Source organism: Rhinolophus hipposideros, assembly GCF_964194185.1.
Source record: "Rhinolophus hipposideros genome assembly, chromosome: 1".
NCBI classification, from domain to species: domain Eukaryota; kingdom Metazoa; phylum Chordata; class Mammalia; order Chiroptera; family Rhinolophidae; genus Rhinolophus; species Rhinolophus hipposideros.
Genome location: NC_138047.1, coordinates 49262574 through 49286906, shown reverse-complemented (window position 1 = coordinate 49286906; position 24333 = coordinate 49262574). Strand labels below are relative to the sequence as shown.

The following is a 24333-nucleotide window of genomic DNA, read 5'->3' as shown; positions in this document are numbered from 1 at the left end:
CTGTCATGCTGCTTTTGCTTTTCTGCATTTGCCATAGAGGAGAGCCAGACTCTGCTGATGATCTCGTGGTTTGATCTCATTTTGTTTTTCAACACTTCTTTACATTAATTTTCATTTCAGTAGCTCCATAAGAATACGACAGGTCTAAGAACATGAACATTAAAAAAATCCTATACTATCAAGGTTGCATATTTCCTACTGATTAGTGCTTTTCTCTTAATCGAATTATGGATTTTTAATACAAATCCTCCATTTCTCAATAGTAACACATGACAGAGTCATCCCTTGGCATAGACCAAATGCATTTATAGGTTCTGTCTGGACGTATATGGAACTGCTTTGAACTTCAGGCTCTCTGTATTAAAGAGATCTAAAGTGCTTAATAAACACTTCTGTTACAATCTCTTTATCTCCCTGAGGGGAAAAGTAATCTTATCATTGCTAAACTAGTGAAGGGAAATGGAGGCATTGAAGGTGGGTCGCTTGCCCAGGGTCAATAAGGAGCTCCCTTTTAGACAAGCAAAGTAGCCAGGAGATCTAAATCCCAGACAAGGGTTATCTGCAAGTATGTTCTATTTCTAACTGGTTCAGCAACTAACTACGTGGGGTCTCACTGTCGTGCACTTTTATTACTTCTTAGCACCAAACACTCAAACATATTGATCATTTTATTTTGGCTTCTATAGTGTCTTCATCTCAGTAACTTCTTCATGTTTCGTGTGATGCTCAGGGAAATCTCAGCCAGAGTTTTGAACAATTTATAGATAGTAGACAGTGAATGGTACCTGAGGGCTTTCTTCCCTCTGATTCTCTTCTGAATTTTAGAATGCTGCATGTTCAGAGTAAGTGCTGAACACAAAAAAGGGGATTTTCAGAGCAATTTAGGGCAAGTTGTTATACGTATTTTTTTCTACAAGTACAGATTTTCTTAACCTAACTGGAAATATAGACTCTTTTTCTGGTCTAAGGCTCTTTGCATGAGTGTAAGGGTTTAGCAGGGAATCTCTACATGCAGGAATTCTGAAAGAGGGCATGAACCAAGGAAGCGTCTTTGTCCTGCCATGGCCCAGTTTACCCAAAGCTTGGTATCCTGAGGTTTAGTTGGAAGGAGGCAAATTGGGCTAACGTGAGAGACAGCTCCCATTGACTCTGAATTATTGGTGTGGCCTTCAATTTGTCTCTCTGTGTCCATCCTTGGTCCTGCTAGTTTACATTCTACCTTATAGTCAATGTGATCCTTTTAAAATACAAGCCTTGTTAAATGATTCTCCTGATTAAATTTTCTTGTACCCTGTGTTAGTCAGATTAAAACTAGGTTATGCTGTGGGAGCAAATTTACTGAAAATCTCAGTGGCTTTGTAAAACAAAGGTTTAAGTTGTGTCCATTTTACGTGTTCCCAATGGTTCAGGAGCAGGAAGTGACTGCTCTGCCTCATAAAGTTACTCAAGTGTTCAGGCTGGTGGGGGCTCTGCCATCTGGGTATTGCTGGTAGGTACAGCAAAGATAGGGAGCATATGACGAAGCCACACTACACTTTTATGCTTTGGACCAGAAGTGACATATAGAACTTCTATCATAGCCCATTGATCAGAACGACTCATATAGAAACACCCTCCATCCCCTTTAATTTCAAGGTGTGGGAAGTATAATCTATGTGCCCAGATGGTGATGAGAACAGATATTGGTGAGCACTGGTTAATTTTTTCACATTTTCCATTGTCCTTGTTATGAACATTTTTCATAATTTGGTCCTTGCTCTCTGCCTTCCCTCAGCCCCGGACTACAACCCCAGCCATCCTTACTTCTTACTTAAATTCAGTCATACTGAACTTCTTGTAGTTCTTGGAATGTGCTGTGCTATTTCTCACACCTTTGTTTCTACAGATACGGTTTCCATTGCCTAAATTCCTTTGCACTTTTTATATTCAGTTCTAGAATTGCTTCCTCTGGGTTTGAAGATTTTTCTGACCACCCCTCCCTTAGTAGGGGTCATTTAGCTATTTTCTTGGTTCCATGGCATGCTGTACTTAATATCTGTACAATATTGATAATATGACACTGTGTATTGTCTCACTTTTCTTCCTATTAGACTGTCAAGAGGTGTCTTGGGAACAGAGATCATGCTTTACTTAAACTTGAGTCTCCAGCATTCAACACGTGGCACATAGTAGGTGTTCAATAAATATTTGTTAAATGAATACATGAATCACAGACCTTGCACCTTTGTTAGTAGGTCAAAACAGAGGCTACATTTGGAAGCTGGGAAATTAGAAAAGATTTCTACAAAAAATATAGTAACTTTTTGGATGTCCATATTCAAATAATCACCCTCGTGTTAGAGGAATTTTTATAATTATCTTGGATAAAATTTGTGCTACAAAAAGGATTACATCATCCAAATGACGATTTCTTTTTTTCCTTAGGAGTAATCTTTCTTTAAACCAGTTTACAATTTTGACATCCTTTACACCTGTGTTTTCTATTTGTATAATTGGATATATGAATGTAAATTACTCAAGCCCATGATCACACTTGATGTCATGACCTGCCATTTCCTTGAAATTCTGGGGAAAGTTTATGATACTGGTTATTCTGACCCTTTCTGTGAGAATTATGTTTTGCCACTGTTAGGGGTTGCAGTGTTTCTACCTAAAAAACATGTTTCAGTTCTAAGCTCTGGCACCTGTGAAGGTGACCTTATTTGAAAACAGGGTCTTTGCAGATGGGATCAATTTAAGATGAGGCCATACTGAATTAGGGTAGGCCATTATAAAATGAGGGAAAGAACCGGCTCCCAGGGAGGATGTCACGTGATGAGGGCCGTGGAGATCGGAGTGATGAAGTTGTGAGCGGAGGAGTGCGAAGGCCTGATAGTCATCACCAGAAGCTAGCAAAAGGCAAAGAATGATTCTCCCCAGTGTTTCAGAGGTTAGTGTGGCACCACTGGCACCTAGATTTCAGACTTCTAGCCGCCAGAATTATGAGAGAGTAAGTTTCTGTTGTTTTAAGGCATTCATTTTGTGGTACTTTGTTGTGGCAGTCGTAAGAAACTAATACAGCCTGTTGCTAATGTTTTTTTTTTCGTCTATAATATACAGAGTATGTACTTGTATTCAAGTCCAGGCTTGCAAGCTAGCATGCAAAAACAAAGCAAATTTGTGAGCCAGTGAATATATATATATTCCATATAATAACCATATATAATAACCATATATATATTCCCTCTTTCTCCCCCACAAGAGTCTGTTGTAAATAGACTGGGAAAGAAATGTTTGAAAATAGGGGAAACAATGAAAAAGAAGTAACCACTTACAAAACACCCTCAGACCCGAGACTGCGGTTCTTATCTACATAGCTTTGTTTAAGCTAAAGCTGAGGAGAAGGCTGGAATCCTCCTTCTGGATTGACAAGAAGTTCTAGATGACCAGGTGACTAAGCTGCTGAACTATTGCTAGATGTAGACACCCAAGTGTTGTGCTCACTCTTTTATGTGCTTTTCTGTATTTCACAGGTTGGAAAGTTAAACCACCGAGACTGTGGGGTGAAATGGTTGTGATCAGAAACTTTCTATGGCTCCGCTAAAAAAAAAAAAAAAAAAAAAAAAAAAATTCTCTATTCCTTAAAGTTTCAGAGCTGATATAACTAAAATCTGATCTTATGTGTTGCTCAATTACAATAAAATTTCAATTCACAGCCTCACTAGATTTGTTTGTTTGGACACTGGTTGATTAGGAAAGATGGACATTAAACATTGGTATGGGGCGGTTTGAGTGGAGTCAAATGAACCTGGGTAGCCTGAGCAAGCATACTCTGAGCACCCCCCCCCCCCACAGTCAGACACAGCCCCTCCTTCCTGCCTTTGGGCTAGTCCTGCATTCATTGAACAAGCTGTGATGACCTCTCCTGAAGCACACCTTGAAAGGACATGCCAGCTCTCCATATACAGTATCCCTACCATTCTTCGCTACATTGACAATCAATTGCAGCATTTGCCAGGAGCATGTACAAAGTGATCCAGAGGAAAAGGCTTACACGTGAAACGCGTTGCTAACTATTAGCAGAAACCTGGATTACGTTTAAGAATGGGTTCTAATTGTGTTAAACTAGAGAGGAGGGAATATATCTTTATGTTGGGCTAAACTTAAGAATACAGGTAGACTTACAAGAGATTCTGAATTCAGTGTGCCGGCTCAAGGAGACGGGAATTGTTCTAACAATGTACGCCTGGTACCTCTGAATTTAGGTGTAGAGGATCACTAGCTCCTCCTAAGCCTCATAATTGCAACAATATGATGGGTGGGCCAATGGTCTTAAGTACCATTGTAGTTTAAAAGATTAAAAATAAATGCAAAAACCGCAATTACTTTTGCACCAACCTAATATTTTTTTTACCTGAATTGAGAGTTTTCTGTGTTTGACCACAAATATTTTCAGTGGCACATTATAGGAGGCCATCCTGCTGCAGGAAATTAGCTTCAGACAAGTTAAACCCTTTTCCTTGGTTGATTGACTAAAACCTGAACTCAGTGCAGGTCAACACCAAATAAAGTTGACTTGACAGATATTCTGTGGAAGAAAGAATGCAAAATTGGGGTGATAAGAATATTGAAATATATTTACCATTTCACTCATCTTTCTCCTGTGTCTTATGAAAGGGCTCAGAGGAAATTCCCTTCACAAAGGCACTGAGAAATACATTGGTTGCAGGTAGTTTTTCAAAAGGATCCATGAGTCAAGCAGCTGTGGGTGTGAGAACTCTCTCAAATCTCGTATTTGAATAAGGATCCTTGACTCTACATTATGTCAACTCCAGGCAGTTTCCATTCACCAGATCTCAAGGTTTTATTTTATTTGTTTTAATTATAAAGATCAAACAGAACCTTAATAGCCTGCCCATTTGATTCAATGAGGAAACCATGATCAGTTAGTCCCCACAAAGATCCCAAGAGTCAAATCACTATGATAATTATCCTCATTCTGCTCCCTATTGAATTGGCTGAATTCGGTTCCTGTCCCCCAAATTCCTAGTTGAAGCCCTAACCCCCTAGTACCCCAGGATGTAACTATACTTGGTTATGGGGCCCTTAAAAGGTGCTTAGTTTAAAATGAGGCCATCAGAGTGTGCCCTGATCCAATCTGACTGCTGTCCTTATAGGAAGGAATTTGGACACAGAGAGACGCACATTAATGGTTCTGCACTCAATGCCAGTGCGTGGGTTTTTCCTCACACCACCAAGCAATTATGTCACATGAGATGGGTGTCCTACAATTCAACTCAATTCTGACACTTTCTACCCAGAGACAGCATCAGATTACACAGGTGAAGGGCTCAGTCCCACAAGACCCACTACAGATGCCAGTCACAAATCTAGGTTATCAGCTGTACTTTTGACCAACTGGCTATAGATGGGAGGTTCCAAAGATTCCCTCCTTGGGTTTGATTAATTTGCTAGGGTTGATTCACAGAACTCAGAGAGAAACGTAGTTTTTGACTATTATTTATAATTTTGATTTTATATCAATATATCTATATCTATCATCTATCTATCTATAGAGGAGCCAAAGAGGGACTATGCAGGATATCATTTCCAACCTCTTCTGACTACCTACAGGGGGCTGGAAAGCTTTAAAACCAGATCTCTCTGCCCCATTTGCTTCTAGGATTCTAGATGCAGGTAAGATTCCACGAATTTGGATTGTAGACACGAGATAGATGTTTCTTTCTGATGCTTCTTGTGGAGGCAGGCAAGATTGTGGAAACATGAGGCAATAGTAGCCGGATTCAAGGTTCTAATTGTCATTCACGGACTCTAGAGGCGGTGGTATAGATAGGATGGCTGGATTTAGGGCCAGTCAGCAGCTTCCTGTGTGTCATGAGGCAGTTGTAGATGCAGTAGCAGCTTCCTAATTCAAGATAGCAGCTCTAGAAGTAAACTTTTGAATTCAGTCATTCTTATACTCATATCCCTCCAGCCCTTCTAAAGATTTTGTGAGCATCTAATTCCTTGCACTAAGTTCCCTTCTGCTTAAAATACCTAGGCTAATTTTAACTTCATGCACAGAATTCTGTGTATATGGAGGTTTTCTGGATCTATGTTACTGTGTGCATCTTAAACTTTCAGAGATACTTGAACAATTTTTAACTTCTTTACTTCACCATACTTTATCCTAGCAAAGAACAAAACAAAACAAATGGAATGTAAAAAGAGGCCCAAACCAACTGTCTTTATTCTGTTTGATGATGGCACAAGTGAGACAGTTTTTATTAGATTAAGGCTTCATCCTCTATCTTTCTTTCTTTCTATCTTTCTATCTATCTCTCTCTCTCTCTCTCTCTCTCTCTCTCTCTCTGTCTCTCTCTCTCTCTCTCTCCCCCCTTCCTTCCTTCCTTCCTTCCTTCCTTCCTTCCTTCCTTCCTTCCTTCCATTCTTCCTTCCTTCCTTCCTTCCTTCCTTCCTTCCTTCCTTCCTTCCTTCCTTCCTTCCCTCCTTCCTTCTTTCTTCTTCTTTTGTAGAAATTTAAGGAGATTAAGCCTGAGGTAGCAAAATGTCGAGGGAATAATAATGGCTGTAAAACCTAACACTTACTGAGTACTTAACATATTCTAGGCATTATACGAAGCATATTACATGCATTAGTTAATGATCACAGCAATTCAGTCAGTTACGCTCTTGAATTATTCTCTTTAAGTTTTTTTTGTTGTTGAAGAAAACTGAAGCTAAGAGATAATTGAATGACTTGCTGGGGATCGCACAATTAAGTTGTGGTGCCAGGACTCATCTAGAGAGTCCAATTCCGAAACCTGCAATCTAACCACAATACTGTACTGCTTTAAATTTAGAAAATGGGACTTTATTCCTACCTCTAACATGTAGCAAATTACTCATCCAGTCTTTACTCAGTCTCCCTTCTGTAGAGTAGAGATTCTAAAACCCTCCCCGAGTTGCGATAAGAATCCAATGAGCTAGGGTGAATGAAAGCAGTTTGTAGCAGTAAGAGAAGTTAAAATAGTGTTGTTATTGTCACACTACTGAGTTTTATCAGATTTTGTTCCCCCAACCAAGCAAGAGAGTGGAAATATTTGAAGATACTGAGAGACTTGGAAGAGAAAGGTCTTGGAAGACCTTTCTCTTCCAAGGTCTTCCATTTGAAGAAGAGATCTTGGAAGAGAAAAGAAGAACAAGGTCTCTGACTAGAGAGGCTCATGATAGTAAGGACTCCACTTATCTACTTGACATCTTTGGCTGCCATTGTCCCTGAATGTTTATATAGAGAAGTATAATTGGGCTCTATTAAGTCCTCCTGTTTTCTTCTGGTTTGGGAGACAGAGAGCTGCTCTCTATCTAACTAAGATTTAACATTAACTAGGGCCATATTTTTGGTGGTACCCCAAAAAAGTTGATTAGACTTTCTTAATAGATACTTGTGCCCTGTGGCATTTCACTCCATTCTATCCCCACCTACTCATGTGGTCTCTGGTCCTTCTTTGTCCTCTCATTTAATTATTATGGTTTATTGTATCTCCTTGGAGATGAAAGTAGTTTTAAATAACGACTTTTGTTTTTGAATGAACCTACCTCTGTAACTCTCATTGTAAATGCAAAAGTGGTTAAAAGTGATGTTTTAAAAATCCTGTTGGTCTCCTGCATACTCGTATAGAACGTTTTTAACCTTTGTTGAGAGAAATACTGGAGGCAGAGTTCTGTTATAGTGTGTTCAATGTTTACGTGTTCCAATGTGTGTGCCTTTTCTGTAAAGTATGGTATTTGTGTTTGTGGAACAGTTAATGGATCAAATTCACTGCTCTGCAGCTCATACTGGAGAATGGCACAGTTCATAGATTTGTGAAAAAACAGAAGTTTCTGAAACTTCCATTGCTAGCATGATAGTCTGTATGATATCAAAATACAGTTATGAAAAGTCTGGCAGTCTATTTTGCAGTTATATTAACGTTTTTACCACTGAAATACGGATGATGAGCTTTTCATGTTTTTATTTTATTTATTTATTTTTTGTTTTTGTTTTTTTAAGAAACCAATAACCCGCAAACCTCACAAACAAACCTGTGTGCCATCTCAGTCTGTGTTTTTGGCACATATATCCCTAATTTATATTTATGGTTTTAATGGAGTTGCAGTTCTTATTGATTCTTCAATTTCCTTCCTTAATGTAAACTATCTGAAGTCAAATTTTGTCAGAATGAGTTCCTTTCTGGTTCCTTCTTGACGTTACACGGGACAAATAAAACCACAAAAGGGTATTTTATATGACCCAGTTACTTACCTTTGAATTATGGGGGCACTTGTTATCATTCTTTTGAGTGTTATCCTTTAACTTTACAAACAAGGTTATTTAAGAAAGTGAGATGAAGAAAGAATAGGATAAAGTGCTCTTTAAGTTTTTTCTTTAACATGTTGTCTAGTTAAATGGAGTGGCAGGTCTTAAAGTCAGTGTGAAATCAGAGCCATTTTCATATTTTATATGGATAAATACACTTATATTGTTCAACAGAAAAGGTTATTTGTATCTATTAGAAGCCTTTGGAGAATCACTCTTGAGTGTAAATTATATAGCTTTTAGCTTTTAAATGGTAGAAAAGAAGTTCAATTTTTGTTAGATGGGCAGGCAAAATGGCAGCCAATTTTCATAAAACGCAAAAGAAGAGAACTTTTCCTGTTCATGTGAAATAACTTCAGCCAACAGCCTGGGTGTAAAAGGAGGCAGATTATTCAATTAAATTTGGGTAGGGTGAGCTGAAGTACCATATTTTGCCGTGTATAATGCACACCCACGTTTTTGGCCCAAACTTTCAAGGAAAACATTTTTTCATTTTAATTTCTTAATTCAAATTTATATTTGTTTACATTTAGGTACTTGTTTTTTGTATTATACAGGAATTTTAGCATTTATTTATTTATTTATTTATTTATTTATTTATTTATTTTTAGAACATAGTTATTTACTTTTATTTTTTTCCTAACCAATTTGTGGCAACAGAGAAAGAACATCAGTGGCTTTTTGGGCCATAGAGCCAAGGTAAGATAGCATGTACAGGGCATTATTAGAGGTGATTTTTTCTACAATTTGAGCTAAATAAATTGGTAAAATGCTTGACAAAATATTCAGAATTAGTAAGTACATTTAGCATTTATTTTTTTAACATATGGTATAAGAAATTTTATGTAACAAATAATTACAAAACAAAAGAACAGATACAAGGTACAAGAAATTTTATGTACTGGTAACAAATTTGTGATATTTACTCATCATAGAATGCCAAAAACTCTTTGTCATTGCAAGTTTGTTATAAGTTCAACAAAACCAATTATTTCAGGGTATTATTTTGCATGTGGATATCATTATTGATTTCTAGAATTATACTTTTAGATCATATAAGCATAAATAAAAGGATTAAAAACACTTATATAGACAAGGAATTAGTGTTACCTATGTATAATGTATATCCTATTTTTCCCTCACAAATTTGGGCCAGAAGTGCACATTATACATGGCAAAATATGGTAGTTGAACATGAGGATAGGATGGCTCAAGATTAATCGATGAATAAATATGGGGATAGAACGGTAGAATGAAATTACTTGAATGCTATCAGATTTTCCTCTCTTTGTAAAACAGCAGTAATTCTTGTAGCACCTCCTGCCTTGCTTATTGCAGTGGTCTTGCCCTAACACTTCTGACAGGTGTGAAACATTAAACCCTGTGTCTTGAATGTGAGAGGACAAGTATCAATTTCTCCAAGATGTGCTCAAAGGCCTACTTCCATTTCACCATGAGAGTGAGGGCTGATGGAGGGAAAATGCCACAGAATTTTTATTTTTTCCAAGGAAATTATCTTCTTTCTTCTGGCTTTAACTTAAATTCTTTTTATACGTTTTGAGGAGGCTGAAGTTCTAAAGTTTGCAAAATTGTTTTTCAGTAATCTTTTGTAATTTTTATGTGGTTGATCTAGCACCTGATTTGGAATGTGGGACAACTTACCATCTATTATTTCCTAGATATTTTGGGTCTCAGATAAAATAGAAATAGAAATATGCCCATTTTTAACTTTTAATTTTACCAGTACTTTCATTTCAACACTTTTTTTTCCCTAATTGTTTTAAGGACATTTTTGTCTTTAAAAATTTTTGTCTTGAAAGTCAAATATAACTCATTAAAAGCAAGCATTATATTGTTAGAAGAAAATATTGTTTTATAAACCAAACCATTCTTCCTACCCCATTCCACCTTTTATTCTGGCGTGTCACTTAGTTCTAAATAAGTAATTTGTAGTTGATTAATTTTAGAATGGACAACCCTACCACCAGTTATTACACTGATACAGAGGAAAGGAATCAATGCATATTTCTGCAGTTTGAATGCCAACAAAGATCCATTTGGCAATAGAAAAAGAAACAATGAAAATGAATGAGGCATCAAATTTAGCATATCTTTTGCTTCTTGTCTTTTTAGATGTGTTTTTCCTTTTTTTTCTTTTTTGAAAATTTCAAATCATTTGACTATTCTAAATTTGTTCTTTACTAAGATATTAGCCCTTTTACAGCTGACTTTGCTTTGTCTTTCTATTTGGATTAATTCTTGATTATTTGTGTCAGTTTACTTCTATTATTTGTATTAACTTCTCTTTGCTGATAAGTCTTTGTTTTCACTTTTACACTGAAAATGAGCTTAGACTAAGAGACCAGTTGAACATGTTTCAGTTGAGAGCCTCAGATGTGCTTAACATTGCTTTGATCAGTATTTTATAGAGAATATTTATATTTAGTTTCATAATTTGCTTTTGGAAACCTTTCTGTCTATATACTTTGGACAAAGTCTAAATATGCTGTTTTAATAAGATATTTTTATTATAAATAATACATGTTTATTGTAGAGAATATGGAAAATACGTAGAGAAAATAAAACCGGCTGTCATATAATCACACAGAGATAACTGCTATTATCATTTTGGTGTATTTTCTTCCAGTCTTTTTATGGGCATGTTTAACAAGAGTATTCATAGTGTATGAACTGACTCGTTTCTATTTTATTTCATTTTGTAGGTTAGGTTCTAGAATACTGTTAAATGTGATGATTATAGGCATCCTTGTGGGCTTCCTACTTTAATAGGAATGACTTTCTCAAAGCACTCAGAAGAATATTAATAGGTGATATATGTGACAAGTGTTTTGTGGTCAAGTAAGTTAGAGAAACACAAGGTTAAACAAAATTTATTTTCTTTAACTGCAGGAATTCCCAGGGCCTTAAATATACCTATGTATTGTGACATGCACAAGGAGTGTTTACAGTATTCAAGTTTTCCAAATGTATGTGAGTACAGAATCCTTTATATTTTTCAAACAACTCTTGTATGAAATACACTTTGAGAAATACTTCTCTTGGGTTTCACTTTTAAATATGATGTTGTTCCTGGCTTAGAAAGATGATAATAATATATTCTAATAATTCTACCAAATAATACTATTTCTAGTTCATGAAGTTGCTTTAAATTTTTAAAATCAGGAATGAATGTGAATTTTATTAAGTGCATTTTATGGGCATCTATTGCAATGATTATATAAATGGTTTTTCTACTTTGATCTATTTGACATGTTAGTAGATTTCTAAGTATAAATCTAATTTTATTTTACTAGCTTATGCTTTGTAAGCCTCAGTCTCTGTGTATATAAAGTAAAGAGAGTAATGATATCTCCCTCAAAGAGATGTTAAAATTAAATAAGAAAATGCATGTAATGTGCTTAAGTACCATTCCTGGAAAATAGCAAGCTATTATTATGATGAAAATAGCTTTGGCTATAACCCATAAGCTTTGATAAGTAGTTCTCTTAATTTTTTTCTACATGACATATAATTGTTATTTTAATTTGCTCTTTAAGCCAAAAGCTAGGTAGGTGGATGTTTTATATATTCATTTTGATTAGTTTAAAGACATTATTAATTTCTTGCTCTATGGCACTGTGACCATTAACTGTGGTTTGAATAGTATTTGCTTTAGAAATTTGAGATTTCTCTATTATGGAGTGATATAGTATCAGTTTTTGTGTGTTTTTTTGTGTGTGTGTTTTTCTTTAATCATTGGTCCAATACACTTGGAAAGATATTTTCTTTTCTAGGCTACAGAGTTTATAGTTATGGAATTAAAATTATTTGTCAAATTATTCTAATTCCCAATAAGAAATGGTACTTACGAGTGTATGTTTGCCCCAAATTGATTTTGTCTGAAATTATCATTCCAACTTTCTTATTTCCATTTGTCTGCTATTTGCTTTCCTTTCTTTTTTTGACTCTTTGATCTGCTAAAGGTAAGGTATCCCATTACAATTTTGTTTCTGTCAATTTTTCTTTTAACAGATTGAAGTTTATATTTGACAATATATTATTTAGCACTTCAAGGTTTATGACTGTTGTGTCTTTGTTGTGGATTGTATCTTTTGATCAGCATAAAATATCATCTAGCTTTATTTTTAATTATCATTTAGTTTATCTGATAATTGGTGTTAACTTTTCTGAGATCACTTTGTTGACTGCCAGTTCAAAAAAACACTCAAATGGCACATTGTTCAACTGACTATGAGTTTATTACTGCTATAAGGAAGAACACCATGTATGAGTTTTGTGGTTTGGTTTAGGATGGGTCTTCAATGCAGAGATTTGAGTAGGATGGTGCCAAGTTTTTGATATTCTAGTTTATGCTTGGTAGGCACAGTAAGGTAAAAGTTTTCAAGCAAATCTTGATGAGTAAACTGTTGTTTGATAACAGAGAAGTTTGTCTTCAAGAAATCTCTTCCTAGACAGTACTCCCAAAATCATTTTATGAGGCCAACATTACCCTGATACCAAAACCTGGTAAGGACAACACAAAAAAAGAAAACTACAGACCTATATCTCTGATGAATACTGATGCAAAAATCCTAAACAAAATTCTAGCAAATCGAATACAACAATGCATTAAAAAGATTATTCATCACGACCAAGTGGGGTTCATCCCTGGGGCACAAGGATGGTTCAACATCCACAAATCCGTCAATGTGATGCATCACATAAACAAAATAAAGGACAAAAATCACATGATGATATCAATTGATGCAGAAAAAGCATTTGACAAGATACAACATCCATTTATGATTAAAACACTTTATAAAATAGGTATAGAAGGAAAATACCTTAACATAATAAAGGCCATTTATGAGAAGCCCTCAGTTAATCTCATAATTAGTGGTGAAAAACTGAAGCCCTTTGCTCTACGTTCAGGAACACGACAGGGCTGTCCCCTATCACTTCTGCTTTTCAACATAGTGTTGGAAGTCCTTGCCAGAGCCATCAGGCAAGAGAAAGAAATAAAAGGCATCCAAATTGGGAATGAAGAAGTTAAATTGTCACTCTTTGCAGATGACATGATGCTATATATAGAAAACCCTAAAGACTCCACCAAAAAGCTGTTAGAAACAATCAACAAATACAGTAAAGTTGCCGGCTACAAAATCAATGTACAAAAGACCATTGCATTCCTATATACTAACAATGAAATCTCAGAAAAAGAAATACAAAAAACAATTCCTTTTGCAATTGCAGCAAAAAGAATAAAATACCTAGGAATAAACTTAACCAAGGATGTGAAGGACCTATATGCTGAAAACTATAAGACATTTTTGAAAGAAATTGAAGAAGACACAAAGAAATGGAAAGATATTCCATGCTCATGGATTGGAAGAATCAACATAGTTAAAATAGCCATATTACCCAAAGCAATATACAGATTTAATGCAATCCCCATCAAAATCCCAATGGCATTTTTAAAAGAAATAGAACAAAAAACCATCAGATTTGTTTGGAACCACAAAAGACCCCGAATAGCCAAAGCAATCTTAAGAAAAAAGAACAATACTGGAGGTATAGCACTCCCTGACTTTAGGTTGTACTACAGGGCTAAAATAATTAAAACAGCATGGTCTGGCAGAAAACCAAACACATAGACCAATGGAATAGAATTGAGAACCCAGAAATAAAACTACATAAATATGGACAGATAATTTTTGACAAAGAAGCTAAATACATACAATGGAGGAAAGACAGCCTCTTCAATAAATGGTGCTGGCAGAATTGGATAGCCACGTGCAAAAGACTGAAACTGTACTGCTATCTGTCACTATGTACCAAAATTAATTCAAAATGGATCAAAGACTTAAGCATAAGACCTGACACAATAAACTGCATAGAAGAAAACATAGGTACTAAACTTAAGGACCTTGGGTTCAAAGAGCATTTTATGAATTTGACTCCAAAGGCAATGGAAGTAAAAGCTAAAATGAATGAATGGGACTATATGAAACTTAAAAGCTTCTGCACAGCAAAAGAAACCATCGACAAAATAAAGAGGCAACCAACTGAATGGGAGAAGATTTTTGCAAACAGTGCCTCCGATAAGGGGCTAATATCCAAAATATACAAGGAACTCATGAAACTCAACAACAAAAAAACAAACAACTCAATTGAAAAATGGGCAGAGGACCTGAAGAGACATTTCTCCAAAGAAGACATACAAATGGCAAATAGGCATATGAAAAAATGCTCAATATCATTAATCATCAGAGAAATGCAAATAAAACCACAATGTCATATCACCTCACCCCAGTCAGAATGGCTATCATCAACAAGACAAAAATAACAAGTGTTGGAGAGGCTGTGGAGAAAAAGGAACCCTCATACACTGTTGGTGGGAATGCAGACTGGTGCAGCCGTTATGAAAGGCAGTGTGATGTTCCTCAAAAAATTACACAAAGAATTACCATATGACCCAGCAATCCCTCTCCTGGGTATCTACCCCCAAAATTTGAAAACATTTATACATAAAGACACGTGTGCTCCAATGTTCATTGCAGCTTTGTTTACGGTGGCCAAGACATGGAAACAATCAAAATGTCCTTTGATAGATGAATGGATAAAAAAGCTGTGGTATATATACACAATGGAATACTATTCGGCAGTAAGAAAAGATGATATAGGAACATTTGTGACAACATGGGTGGATATTGAGAGTATAATGCTAAGCGAAATAAGTCAGACAGAAAAAGCAGAGAACCCTATGATTTCACTGATATGTGGTATATAAACCAAAAACAACAAAAGAACAAGACAAACAAATAAGAAAGAAAAACTCATAGACACAGACAATAGTTTAGTGGTTACCAGAGGGTAAGGGGGGTGGGGGGTAGGAGATGAGGGTAAAGGGGATCAAATATATGATGATGGAAGGAGAACTGACTCTGGGTGGTGAACACACAGTGGGATTTATAGATGATGTAATACAGAATTGTACACCTGAAATCTATGTAATTTCACTAACAATTGTCACCCCAATAAATTAAAAAAATAAAAAAATCTCTTCCTAGGAAAGGGGTTCTTCACCCTAATGCCAAAAGGGAGGCAAGTTGAGCAGTCAGTTGTTTGGATTTTAAGGAGTTCGTGAAGCAGTTACATTACTTTTAACTTTGTTTTCTTCGGCAAGAATTTACTGGAATAGTAAAATTGTGCTAATGTAAGACAGTCAGTTCTTGATCCTATTAAATTTGTGGTTACAAGCTATTCTCAATTTGATAAATCCTGTCTCTCTTTTAAAAACATTTTAATGCCATTTTATTTTAGGTACATGTCTTAGTAGCAGCACATATTTAGATTATGTTGTTTAATTCAGTTTGAGAATCTTTATATTGTAATAAAAATAAGCTTTTTATACTACACTCAAATATTTTGTAAATCGATCTTTTTTTGTCTTTTCTCAGTCTTATAAAATGTGGCTGTTTCTTTTAATTTTTTTTTTTTTAGCTGTATTCCTCATCAATACTAATCTAATCTAAAACAGCCATTCTTAACTGGATACTTGCTACATTTCATGTGTCTTCTTTCAATTGTTATTTTTGATATTTGTGTTCAACATTTTATTCCAAATAACAACCCTTACTTAAATTTAGCTTTGTTAAACTATTCTCAAAGTGCGTTATTTATGTTTTTGTATTCTAACTATCCCATTCTTGAACTCTTAATTTTGACATCTTTAGGAAATTTTTAGGAAGAGTATAGAGAGGTTATATTTTTGAGCTCTGTGGATCTGAGAGTCTTTCTGTTGTTTTTTTAAAAAAGTATGCCATTTGGCTGGGCCTAATTAGTAGGTAACAGTTCTTTTTCTTTAATAATTTTATACATATTGCTTCATTATGTTTCTGTTACATAATTTTAGAGATGTAAGAGTCCACCTGGTTTTTATTCCTTAGTGACTAATCTGTTTAGTTTTCTCTGCTTTTGGTTAATTTTTTCCTTGGTTGTGTTACTTAAAAAAATTGCCTGAATTGTTCTAAAAAAATGGTCTCTTTTTATTATTTTTCTTGGTTTACATTATTTTTCAGTTATGTCTTGGTTGTTATTTTGATTCCAAATATTCTTGTTTCTTGGAAATACTCATAATTGCTTTGTTGATTTTAATTCTATTTTTTTCCCTCTAATGTTTCCTCACATCATTTTCATTTTATTTCTTCACTGTCAGTCATGTTCTTTAAAAAGTGCTGGGTAGATTTTTTTGTTTGGCTAGTATATTTGGTTTCCTTGAAATATCTTTTGTTCTTATATGTCTCCCTTTAAATCTTATTTTGTTGTCGTTGTGTCTCCTCATTTAACTGTCCTTCCATTTTATTGTTTTATTTTCCTTAGATTCACTGACCTTGTTTGCCATCTTTTATTGCATTCTACTGAAAGTACCATGAAGTTTTCTGACATGTTTCTTTTGATTCCTCAACTAAATCAAGTACACTTTGCTCATTTTCTGAGTCTTCCTAGAAAAATTTTCCTTTCCCTCAGATTATGTCAATTTAAAAAAAAATCTTAAAAAAAATATTATGTGCTCTAACTAACTGATCTAATGGCTGCCTCAGATTATATCAATTTTTTAAAGCCACCTCCATGTACCTTGTCCCTTCCCCCCAAACATTCAATTTCTTATGAAGAAAGAAATATCAATACTTTCGCATACCAACTTGTATTTGGCTTATTTTGGCTTCACTATCTGTTTGGGTGGCTGTTGAAAATGTTTCTCAAAGCTATTGGACTTGCCTTCTTTCCTACTTCTAATTCCTGATTCTCTGAAACCTTGAAATGACAGAGTTTTTCAACATCAGTGATCATCATAATCAATTACTTTACTTAAAAAGAACACATTTCTCGACTTCAAACCTGTAAATTCTGTGCATGTATATGTGTGTTTGGGAGAATAATGGAGCAGGGTTTGGAAACCTGTATTTAAAAACCAAATTTGATTTGACAAACCTGGAGCAGTTAATGTCTGCTGCAATGTTGCCACTACAGATCAAGAAGAAAGCACCGTGTAGCAGCCAAGATTTAAGGAGAAAACCATGGTAAAACAGAAAAATATGAACAGAGAATTTTTGCTTCTCAGAAATAACCTTATAATCAGCAAAGAACATGTTTTATTCCAAAAACAATCTAAAATTTGAATTAAAAAAACAGATTTGAGTACTGGTAAGTACTGCAGTTAGTACTATATTTTTCTAAGCTCCCACCAACTTGCTTTACTTTTGGAGACTATTCATTTTACACAACGCTGGCTTCCCAGGCGATTGACGTGTGCATTTTCACAGGCCCTATGCTCAGTGGGCCCCATGCTTGGTTTACTTCTCTGTTGTCTCTATTTTGAAAATTTTAATTTTGTCTTTGAACTTGTGTTTTGTAAGTGAAGTTCAATGGGACTCTAGAGCATTACATGAGCAGAGGAGATACGTACAGTATGCACATCTGCAATTCCTCACAGTCCCATTTGTGTATTGCCTTTGTGATGCTCCATTGCATAGAATTCTGGTGGGCTCACAATGTGTGAGATTTTGAAAGACTCAAAATGAGTACCTTTGAAATTAAATGTGTTAATTTCCTATTGCTGCTATAACACATTACCAGAATTTAGTGGCTTAAACTACACAAATTTATTTTCTTATAGTTCTGGAAGTCAGAAATCTGAAATGTGTCTTATGGAGCTAAAGTCATACAATCTTTTTGGAAGCTGTAGGAAACAATCTATTTCTTTGCCTTTTCTGGCTTCTAGAGGCTGCCTCATTCTTTGCCTCATGGCCGCATCCTGTGCTATTTTTACAGCCAGCAGTATAGCATTTTTCAATTTCTTTCTCTGCTTCTATTATCACATTGCCTTCCTTGACTGATCCGCCTTCCTTCCTTGTGTAAGGATTACACTGGGCCTCCTTGGCTAATTCAGGATAATCACCCCATCACAAGATCCTTAACTAAATAACATCTACAAAGTCCCCTTGCCATGTAAGCTAACATAGTCACAGGTTTTGGGGATTAGGAGGTAGACATCTTGGGGGGGGGGGTATTATTTAGCCTACTGAGGATACTATGTTTTCTATTTGAGCTATTAGGTTGGCGCCAAAGTAATTGTGGTTTAAAAGGTTAAACATAAATGCAAAAACTGCAATTACTTTTGCACCAATCTAATAGAACTTGCTACAAACACAGAAAAAAAGCCAATGGAGTTTCTAAGAAACATAGGAGACCAAGCAACTCTATCACTTCTTACTCATGTTGCTTCCCTGTATTAGTCAAATACTTGTGTTCAAAATGATGCCAAACAACAAAGAGAAAGAGGGTACCCTACAGTTTCTCTTACTTTTACTCTTTACTCATCAATAAATGAAAAGTAGTGTATCATAGAATGTGTGTCAAGAATCAAAATAAAAATAGTGGCAGCCTTTCCAATATTATGGTGAAACAGAATACTTATGCATATATAAGCTGTGAAATACATTTTTTATTTTTGGTGACTACACGTGAGTTAAAGTCTCTTATGTTAGTATTTAAAACTGGCACTGTACAATATAAAAACGCACAGTAAAATTCTTGTTAATAATTTAAAATTTTAATTTTCTTTTCTTAGAATGACAGTAAATAGCAACAAATACCAGATTTTGTATGTGTGTATGAGAGAAAGAAAGAGAGAGGGAGAGAGAGAGAGAGAACCACTGAAGAAAGAAAAAATATTTTAGTACCTTTAACAGCACTTTTTTCTCTTCTTTCTGAATAAGGGGCTCCAAATTTTCAATTTGCACTGGACTCTGAAACATGTGGCCAGCCAGCCTGATTTCAGGAACCAAAGAACTTGTGTTCATCTTCCTTATTTCATACATACGCGCGGGAGTGTGCGCGCGTGCGCGCGCGCACACACACACACACACACACACACACAAGTGTATATTTATGTCTATGCATTTGTGACAGACAAGGTGAGTTGTTTTCCCTAAACTGAAAGGACATAGTGGTATACTGGTTAAAAGGAGACAGAAGAAGAGACAGCAGTACTCTGACGAGGGATCTTTCCTCCTCTTCTCTGCTTCTTTTCACAGTGTCTTTTCTTCATATTAGCAAGTTTCACACTTTTTGGTCTTAGTACCCCTTCCCTTTATTATGATAAAATTTATTGAGGATAACAATGAGCATTTCTTTGGGTGTTATAGTTATTGATGTTTATCATAGTTAGAAATGAAAACTAAAACAATTAAAAAGTGCTTATTGATGAATTCCTTAAAAATAGCATTTTATTCTTAAATAAGAATTAACGATATTTTTCCAAATTGAAAACAAATAACTTGTAAGAAGAGTGGCTTTGCTTTACGTTTCTGCAAATTTCTTTAATATTTGGCTTAATAAAAGACATCTAGATTTTCACATCTGCTCCTGCATTTAATCTGTTGTAATATCATGTGTCATGCTGTCCTGGAAAATTTCACATGAGAGAATCATAGTTGGAAATGCAAGTAACATATTATAAAAATACTTTTGATTATTTGCATAAGGTTCCTGACCACACTGTGAGAACTGCTGCCTTATATCATGCTTTCTCTTGCCACAGGGCCTTTGTGTATATTCTTACCTCTGATCAAGGCACTGATTTTCTCTTTTACTGGTTCTTCCTTTCTGAATTTGTCTAAGGAAGCCTTCTCTCATTTCCTCCAAAAGGTCATATTCTGTTACTTTAGGCTTTTATAATGCTGGGACCTTCCTGTTTATTTGTCACAGTTCTATGTACACGTATGTCTGTGTAATTATATTTCTGCCTCTCTCATAAGACTAGAAGTTTCAAGAAATAGGACTGTGTATAACCTCTGTAACCCCAATCTATAACATAATATCTGGTCCATATAGGTAGTGACAATTGTTGAACAAATAAATGTATTAATCTCAGTAATATGGTAGAGTTACTGTCTATCGTAAATTTAAAAACATTACCAATGTTAATTAATAAACCACAGTTTTCTCTCAATACCAGGACATAGGAAATTATAAACATTATTCTCTTTGCATCACAACAAAATAAGAAGAAAGGAGGTGATCAAGTTAAAGCATGAAGGATTTGAGTTAAAGGAATTTTTTGATATTTAGTTTTTCTAAAATTTTAGGATGGCCATTGAGTTGGTCAGTCATTGAAATACTTTAGTGATTGGATGCCAAGCATTTGGCTACCTTTAGGTATTATAGGAAGTACCTGATGATAGATGGACTGTTACACTGACACTCAGGTGATTAGTTCGTGGACTAATTAAACATCTGCATCTTTTAGTATTGCGCAGAATAGAGGTCTTAGAAGAATCAGTAAATATATCTTGTTTTGGGTTTTTCTGCTGATAATGTTAGGGAGATGATTTCAGTGATTTAATTTTTTTCTTTTTGAAATCTTATGGGTATATGAAAATGTCCCTTTTTAGAACCATAAAAAGCAAAACAAAACTACAATTGAAAAGAGCATATGCATGGTCAATGGGTCGCATGGATTTTTGAATTTAGGGTAAAATTTTGTATTCGTTTAAAGAAATAGATGGGTTTCTAGTTTCTTAACCAGAATCTTTGGTGGATTCTATGGCTAATTTGATGTCAAGGTACAGGTCTACCTCATTTCTGTCCCTGGTCCCGGTCCAGGGCTCGGACAAATGAAGGTGCTTAGTATGAATGCATCAATTGATTCTTTAAGTAAACTTCTTTTCTCTACCTAACTTTCTAATAACAGAACTGAATTATTTGTTGTATATAGTAAGAGTGGCTTGAATAACCTTGGTTATTTAACGTTACGTTTCTAATTTATTTTATTTTATAGGATTATATTGATAACCCTGTTCTCTTATTTTCTATTAGAGATGGAGAAGGAAAAGTCATCTAACTGGCTGAGTAGAAGTTATTAACACTGTCTGTTGAATATTTCAAGGACATTTTCATTTTTATGTTCCCCACTTATTATACCAATCCAGCAGGCAGTCATCTCCTTTGCCTCCTCAGGTATGAAATGGCAGCTGCTACAGAGACACAGCTTGGTCACTGTTCACACAGTGGAGCAGAAGTTCATCACCATTTGAAAACAATTGGCTGACATTAGCCCAGAGAGTTAATTAAAGGGAAACTGGTTAGACAAGAATTATACTCATTTTTAAAAAGTTTGCCTGTATGACTAATGTTGAAATCATTAAGAATAAGAACAGAAAGTTAGATTTCTAAATTCTAACAAATTCTATTTACCTAACTTTTAGATTGGCTTAATCTAAATTTACTTTGTTCCCCTCTTTATAATGCACTTTGCTTTGAAAATGATATTACACTGTTCAATGTCATCTGCTTTTTTACAGTTGTAAGACTTTTTTTTTTTTTTTAAAGTTTTAGCTTCTCATGCCTCTTTAGATAAATTTTATCTTTCTCCCAAGTCCTACTATCCAAATTCACTGAGTAAAGACCCTGTAAAATCTTCTGTGGGTTTTAAGTTTTTGTAATTTTAAATCCATTGATTAATTTAGTGCCATTGAGTTCTCAATCTTCAGGGGAAATTCTTTTCATTTAATGGTCTTGCTTTCATTGAGATAAAGATATCTATTTTTAAAACACCTTTAATGCCAAATGGAATTGAAATGATTAATTGAATTGTTCTGTATTTCCCTGTACAAAGGATTTTCTAATCCTATACTCTGTCATTTGAATGTATAGAAAGGATTAGAAAGGAGGTTAGTAGGAATGATCTACATTTTGGAATTAATGTACTTTTTTTGGGGAAATGCAGCATCTATAATTTCAAGGTCAGCCTAGGGAGAAATAATACTTTAAGAACAACATTTTTCCTGTGCACAAACTTCATATTTTCCTCCTATTGTTACCTCATTTGATTTTGGAGAGAAAACATTCTGGTATAATACAGTGTAACAGATTTTTGCTCCCAGGGCCTAATTTCCTGAGTTCAAATCTCAACACCATATTTTCTAACCAAGTGGTTTTGTATGAGTTACTTAGTTCCTAGATGCCTCTTTTCTCATGTCTAATATGATAGTAGTAATAATAACATCTATCTCATTGGATATTGTGAGGTTGCAGTGAATTGCTTTAAGGATTAAGTACGTTTTTTTAGAATAGAGCCTGGTCTAGAGTTAGAAATACATTATCATCATCATCATCATCATCATCATCACCATAATCATAATTATCATTCAAAAACACAGGTTGAAATGTGACCACAGTAACATTCCTTGAACTTCAAATCGTTGTAGAGTTGGGATAGATACTGTTGGATACTCACTCCACATTAGTTTCCCTTTCTTCCCTGTTAAGTAAATGCTGTTAGCAAAGTACCCTGTCATGGGGATAAATTGTTAGGTGCAAGCCAGTCATGGTTCTTGCAGTTTTAGCAACTGAGATGTAATAGGAAATTTCCTGGGGATTTTCTGGGAAATATTTTCCTCACTGTGAAGTAATAGAGCTCATTTTTATGCTTCTCTCTTTTCCTGCTTTGGATGTTGTGGTCTGAGAATATGATGCCTAGTGGTGTGGCAGCCATTTTGTGATCATGAGGCTACAAACCTGAATATTCTGAGTTTTTGTTGATATTTTTGAAAACAGGACCACATCTAAACTTGTTAACAATACATATTTAAAATTTAAGAGATTGTTAGTAACATTTTCATATCTGTAATTGAAAACAACTGATAGTTTAGCCATGGATTTTTTTGGTTGAAATGTCAGAAACCCAACTCAAATGAGGGAATTTATTCAGGCACTGAGAATAGTTAATGCAGTCAAATGAATTGTTATAAGAACCATGGTAGTTCTAACAACCTCAGAGATGGAAACGAAAGCCTTGAATGCCATTGCCCTCTCCATCTCTCCTCTGTTTGTTTCTGTCTCATCTCATTTGTTTCTACTGTAGATGAACTTTTTTTTCTGGTGGCATTGGTGCTCAATTAGAAAAAAACAAAACAATAAAAATAGCCAAATCTCTCTTAGCTTCTGTTTGAAAAAAAAAAAGCTGGGAAATAATGCTAATTTGATTTTTTCACCAATTGCTACAGCCAGGAGAGGAGGTTAGATCAGCCCACTGCTTTGACCAGGAGAGTGAAGTGTCTTTCTGGTAGACTAACTGGGATAATACACATATGCCAGATGGACAATTACCAAGGGACAGGCAGCCACCCTATGTATTTCTAGTATAAAAATTTAATAGTTGTGAAAAAGATTTTCCCTGGGGCTGCTTGGATCATGGTTTGAATTAGTTTGGATATGATGTCTACTGGGGTAATTTCTCATTTTGCTGGACTAGCTTGACCCTGTTTGTATGTGACCAAAAGAGAAACTCAGACTCTGGAGTGCTGTGAGGAATGCTCAGGTAGAATTTGCTAATGTGCCTCACATTTTCATTGCATAGAGGCTGCTTGCTGTCTGAGATTTGAAATGGGCTAACAGTCAGATGATGTATCACGACTTCTTGGGCTCTTGCCAGAGCCTATTAATGCTGGGTCCTGACCCCTTATGAAGAATTCTTCTTCTTCATCTCTCACAAGTGCTCACCAGGAGCCACGTGGCATTCCCCGAGTGCCACTCCATACTGGACATGAATGCTGGGTCCCTTGCTGCCTGCCGGGGTCTCTGCTGCTGCTGGACACTGCTGCCATTCCTCAGAACTGCTGTGTCGCGGACGTTGCTGATCCATTCTCTCAGCTCTGCTTCCATACTTGGCCAAGTGCTGTGGTTTCTCCCTGCCCATGGCAGCTCCTTCTTTGTCTCCCACTGGGCTCCACTCCCACAGGCAGGCTGAGGGCTCTGAGGTAGCACATGGAAAAGTAGGGGCAATGCCTCTGCCTCCTTTATGTGCTACACTGCTAAGGGTGTTTCCAAACCGCACTATCTTACAGAGGTTTTAATGAAGACCTTGGCTCTTCTTATTTCTTGCCTTATAACCAGCCCTTTTCTCTCCTCCTTTCCTCTCACAACCCCTG

General features: G+C 35.5%; 1 protein-coding gene across 1 annotated transcript in view; it reads right to left on the bottom strand.

Moving 5' to 3' along the window:
- Nucleotides 1-24067, bottom strand: part of LOC308499216 (ragulator complex protein LAMTOR3-like) — a gene marked incomplete at its 5' end in the record, with an annotated part of 41870 nt that extends 17803 nt beyond the window's left edge. The window contains one exon of the mRNA XM_081052225.1: nt 23906-24067. Within this exon, the coding sequence (XP_080908351.1) occupies nt 23906-24067 (162 nt within the window). The remainder of the gene's footprint in view (nt 1-23905) is intronic.
- Nucleotides 24068-24333: the final 266 nt, after the last annotated feature.